Source organism: Pleuronectes platessa, chromosome 5, assembly GCF_947347685.1.
Source record: "Pleuronectes platessa chromosome 5, fPlePla1.1, whole genome shotgun sequence".
Lineage (NCBI taxonomy): Eukaryota > Metazoa > Chordata > Actinopteri > Pleuronectiformes > Pleuronectidae > Pleuronectes > Pleuronectes platessa.
In genome coordinates, this window is record NC_070630.1 from 16,683,844 (window position 1) to 16,688,778 (window position 4,935).

The following is a 4,935-nucleotide window of genomic DNA, read 5'->3' on the forward strand; positions in this document are numbered from 1 at the left end:
TTGTTTTCCTAACATGTGCTATGACCAGCACAAATTACATTCAATTCACCCCCATTGTGCAAAGGCAGATGAGCAGATATATTAGTGGGTATCTCAAGAACAGACAAACACACACACACACTGACATAAACACACACACACACACACACACACACACACACACACGCACGCACACACACACACACACACACACACACACACACACACACACACACACACACACACACACACACAGCTGTCTGCCAAATACTATGAGGGAGATATATGTACTTTTTGGAGATTTTGGTGAACTGCCTTTAAAGAGTCTTCTGTACCTATATTGGAAAATCTAAATTGATTTATTCTCAGGCATTAAAAACAAAGATTCATCTTATTCATTTGATTTGATTCATGTAATCATGTGGTCCTAATAGTTTGCTCATTCACGTAACAGTATGTTAAAGGTGTGTGTGTTACAGATTAGTCTGATATGAGGCCGAGCCTTCCTCTGAGCTGCTCTGCAGTAGTGGCTGTCTCTCTCCGTAGCTTGACGCCCTCTTCCTCCTCTGGTTACGCTTCCACTTCCTCCTTGAGACAACAATCACTGCAGCGAGGACCGCGGTGATGAGGGCCCCAAGGATCCCGGCCCCCAGGAGCCACTGCCAGATCTGCTGGGCCTGCTCGAGGTAGGGCGTCAGGAACTCCTGCACAAACCTCTGTCCTGTGGTGAGACAGACAAGACAACGTTTTACTATAAATATCTTAGAAACACTCATTCACTGGACATGATTGTTGCTTAGTACTGACCAGGGTCCAGCAAATAGGCGTACTCGAATCCCAGAGCCTTGTTGGACAAGAAGTACTCTCCATTTCTAAAGAGAGGCATGAAGGGCACCATGTAGTAGCCATCATTGTGTCCAATGGCGGCGTTGGCGAAGGGGTAACTGGCCCGTAGAGGCATGTGGGTCCTGAGCCAGCGTTCAAAGATACTGGATGGAAGGAGAGATAAAGAGGATTGGAGATATTAAAGGAAAAAGAGGGAGGAGCGTATAAGGACCTGATAAAGTTAGTGGAGTATATATATAAGGGTTTTGGATAATATAGGAACAGTAGGGTTGGATATTTGAATTTTAACAAGTGATTTAAAATCATTTTATATGGGTAAGTGTGTATTTTCTATAATAAAACCATTAAAATGAATGACTAATAACCATTGTAACCAATGTCTTAATTAAGATATTCCTTAAAACTTACAAATAGCATTACTAGTAATAGATCTATTATTTATTCTCAATTCCTCCTGTCACACCATTCATACACTTCCCATATACATGTTTCCTTTTGCCTACTTTTTTCTCCTACTTCCTGTTTCCTCCCTCTTTCATTTATTGGACAAATGTATTTTTTGTTCAGCATTAAACACAAATAGTCTCTTTATCTTTAAATAGAAATAACCATACTTTCATAACCCTAATGAGTCCACTGTCCCTGTGTGTCCTCAGAGGAAAGTGTGTGTAGTCCCATACCTATCAATGAAAGCGTGGTGCAGCAAGAATATTGGATCGTTGGCTGAACCCTGCACCGAGGACATGGTGCCGTTCATGAAGACGTGCAAGGCGTTGTGCATGGTGCTCTGGCCCCGCACCGCCATGCCTGTCTCTGGACTGGCAAAGCCTGTAGGGGCGGGAAAGGGAGAGAGAAAAAACAGGGAGTGAGAAAGAGGAGAAAGAGTAACAATGGTAGAGGTGTAGAAAGGCGGATGGGACGGGGACACACAGGTAATTGAAAGTGAAAAACAGAGTGGAGGTGTTATTACAGAGATAAGAACCCGGATATTTGGAGAGATATTTTCGAATGAGTTCGGGAGGGAATGGAAAAGTGTGAGTGGCTTTTCATTAGCTGAATGGGTGATGTTTACCACACCACACACAACAAAATGGAACTTTTGAACGTGTTGAGCTTTTGACTGGTTTGAAGCCCCTGGCTATGCAAGCAATAATTGGTGGGATTGTTGCCTAAGTTAAAATATTCAACATAGTGTTTCCCAATATAAGAAATGTCAAGATCTCCTAAGGCATTCACCATGCACTGTGAGATTTCCACTACTCATTATATTCAGACTTAATTAAACTTTTCAAAAGATCACAAATGAATAAACTTGATTATTGATGTTTTCTACTTTTCTATTATCAGTTTTTCGAATTGATAATGGTTGGCAATTGGAACAGGATCGAGTGGGTGACATCACATGAGACTACCTGTCTGCTGAATTACATCGAGAACTTATTTTCTAGTTTGTAATAGAATCCCTGTGTGATTGTAACGGAAAGTAATTCAAGGCAACTATCAGTGTGACACTTGTGTTGACTTGTATCACCCTTGAGCACCAATATATTGCTGAATAAACGTTTTTTTGTGAACAAAGATTACTGAATGACAAATTTTCAGGTGAAATATTCAAATTTGCATGCTATAATTAAATGCATATTTTAAATATCTCTCTCTATATGTAGGACAATAGGAATATGAAAATCTCTGGGATTACTAAGGGTTTTCAAGTGTACATGTCTATATTTGAGCTTGAACGTATAAATAAAGAGATTGACACATGTTTAAATCAAAACTCATTCACTAGATGTTCATATAATTTGATGAAAAAGTATGAAAGGACAGAAAGACAAACTTAGTGTGTGTGTGTGTGTGTCCGCCACTCCTACCCTCCAGAACGTTTCTGAAGCTCAAGTTGGAGAACCGGTCCATGGTCCCCGTCTCGTACTCAGTGAGGCCCACAGTGAAATCAACGTCAGCTCTCGTTGGGAGTCGAGGAATGCGGCTCCTATCATGGTTGCCGGGATTGCGCAGCAGTGGGCCCTCACCGGTGCCGTTACACAATGCTTCTCGACTGTTGTACTCCTCTGGCTGGGTGCAGATCACCTACACACAGACAAACACACACAAACACACACACAGGGAGAGAAAGACAGATGGTTCAGTTAAAGTGCCTGTGTACTTGACGTTGAGTCAATTGGCTCTCCTACAGGAATATTTACTTTTATTCATGAGGAACTGAAATCCTCGGAGAGATAAGAGTGTTTCACCGTAGATGCACTGTTTTATTCATAATAACTCAGAATAAATATGACAAAGACTTTGAGTAGGATTTCCACTCTCACATTTGACTCTGTTTGGATCACTTGAGGATGAATTCTCAAAAAAATTCTCAATTTGTCTCAATAAATGTGTCTCTGTGTAATTTCTTTGGTTTAAGAGACAAAATGAGATTTAAGACAACAAACCTGCAGGATGACATAGAGACAAAACAATTATTTATATTAGGAGGAAAGTAATTCTTAGTGTCTCAACATCGAATAAGGACATTTTGCTCCCACCAAAACAGGTACAGTATGTTTTCTCTCAGCGTCAGAAAGAGACAATTATATGATCTCACCTTCCATGAGGAGAAGACAGAGCCGGGGCTGATGATGTTGGGAGTGAGGGAGCTGCGTCCACCCATCAGAGCATCGGTGCAAACCTCACAGGACTGGGCGTCCCTCCAGTCCCAGTACGGGAGGGTGAAGTTAAAATCTCCTGTCAGCTTCCTGATCTCATTCTCCCAGTGAAGCAGGAAGACTCGGTGCCACGGCAGGAAGGCCGCAGATTCATGGGCAAAGTCGATGTCGGTCCATACGTTCCCCGGCCCTCCCAGGAAGGCGTCCCGGGACACGTAGTAGTGCATCCACACAAACAGGTCATAGGTGTTGATTTCAGAGAACATGGGGTTCTCCCCGTTCTCGCCCATCTCTGCTCTGGTGGCTGTGGATATGACATAGTCTCGGCTGACGGTGTTTTTAGCCAGGTTCAGGTAAGAGACAAACTTCTGTTGCCCGGCAGTCGACATGGTCATTATGTTCCTGCGTACCGATTCCCTGTACTCTGCACAGTTCGAACCCCAGTAACCAAACCTGCATTCTCCACAGTTGAAGCCACCATAGTTTCCAGCACAGTGACAGGTCCGGTTAAAGAAGGCTAAAGGCCAGCGTTCTCTGTCGTCAATCCCACGGTGCGGGTACTGGGGCCCGTGGGGCTCATCTGAGACCAGCACCTCGTTGCAGAAACCACGGCCTGACATGGCGCCGCAGGCTGAGCCATCACCGTCCCATACCGGGCAGCACTCTTTGGTCCGCAGTCCCTCTGAGTTGGCACACGGGCGAGGAAACTGACAGAAAGACGTCCCGAGGAGCTGCAGCAGGAGTGCAGATACAAACACAGTCCTCATGATGACAAATCACAGGAACTCCAGTCCCAACCGCAGCGAAAAAATAAACTCCTGTTGAGAGGACACACGAGAATATGATCCTCTAACAGAGACAAACAGCACAGAGGAGTCGATTCGGTGCTGGAGGGTTACTTCTTGTTTTTAGGCTGTTAGCAGGATTCACTTTCCACCAATTTAGTTTTAGTTTTTTACCTTGTACTAGTTTTAGTCTAACTAAATACTTCAATAAATTAGAATTTTTGTTGTTGTTAATCTTGTTACCCCTCCACTCAGCCCTCTACAAGAACTCCTCTCCTTCCACCCTCGCTCTCTTACACCCAGCAAACAGCCTCTCGTTTTCTCCCTATTCATTGAACCGTTTTAGGGGCCGTCCTGTGACAGAGTCTGTGATCTCACCGTGATTTCATGCACTCTGTAAGACACACACACACACACACACACACACACACACACACACACACACACACACACACACACACACACACACTCACACTAACACACACACCCCACACAGTTTGGCCTGAGGTATAGTGGAGCTGGGGTCAGCTGGTCTTAAGATAAAATGAATGGGGAATAGGGAATATTATCGTGAGCATGTGATGGAGGGTGAGTGCACATGCTTGAGTATGACTGTGTGTGTGTGTGTGTGTGTGTGTGTGTGTGTGTGTGTGTGTGTGTGT

The 4,935-nt window shown here is 44.0% G+C and overlaps 1 protein-coding gene across 1 annotated transcript; it reads right to left on the reverse strand.

Annotated features, from left to right (window-relative positions):
* Positions 1–452: 452 nt before the first annotated feature.
* Positions 453–4,255, reverse strand: tyr (tyrosinase). The gene is made up of 5 exons (XM_053422922.1): positions 3,428–4,255; positions 2,697–2,913; positions 1,506–1,653; positions 787–968; positions 453–700 (listed from the first exon to the last, which is right to left on the reverse strand). The coding sequence occupies exons 1-5, from the start codon at positions 4,253–4,255 to the stop codon at positions 453–455; spliced, it is 1,623 nt and encodes a 540-aa protein (XP_053278897.1).
* Positions 4,256–4,935: the final 680 nt, after the last annotated feature.

Bases quoted from the DNA above. Each gene is read 5' to 3' on its own strand.
- tyr (XM_053422922.1), bottom strand. From the start codon at position 4,255: ATGAGGACTGTGTTTGTATCTGCACTCCTGCTGCAGCTCCTCGGGACG. The intron at 2,914-3,427 runs GTGAGATCATAT...GTCTGTGTGTAG, and splicing joins CTGTCTTCTCCTCATGGAAG to GTGATCTGCACCCAGCCAGA. The intron at 969-1,505 runs GTATGGGACTAC...CCTTCCATCCAG, and splicing joins CACCACGCTTTCATTGATAG to TATCTTTGAACGCTGGCTCA.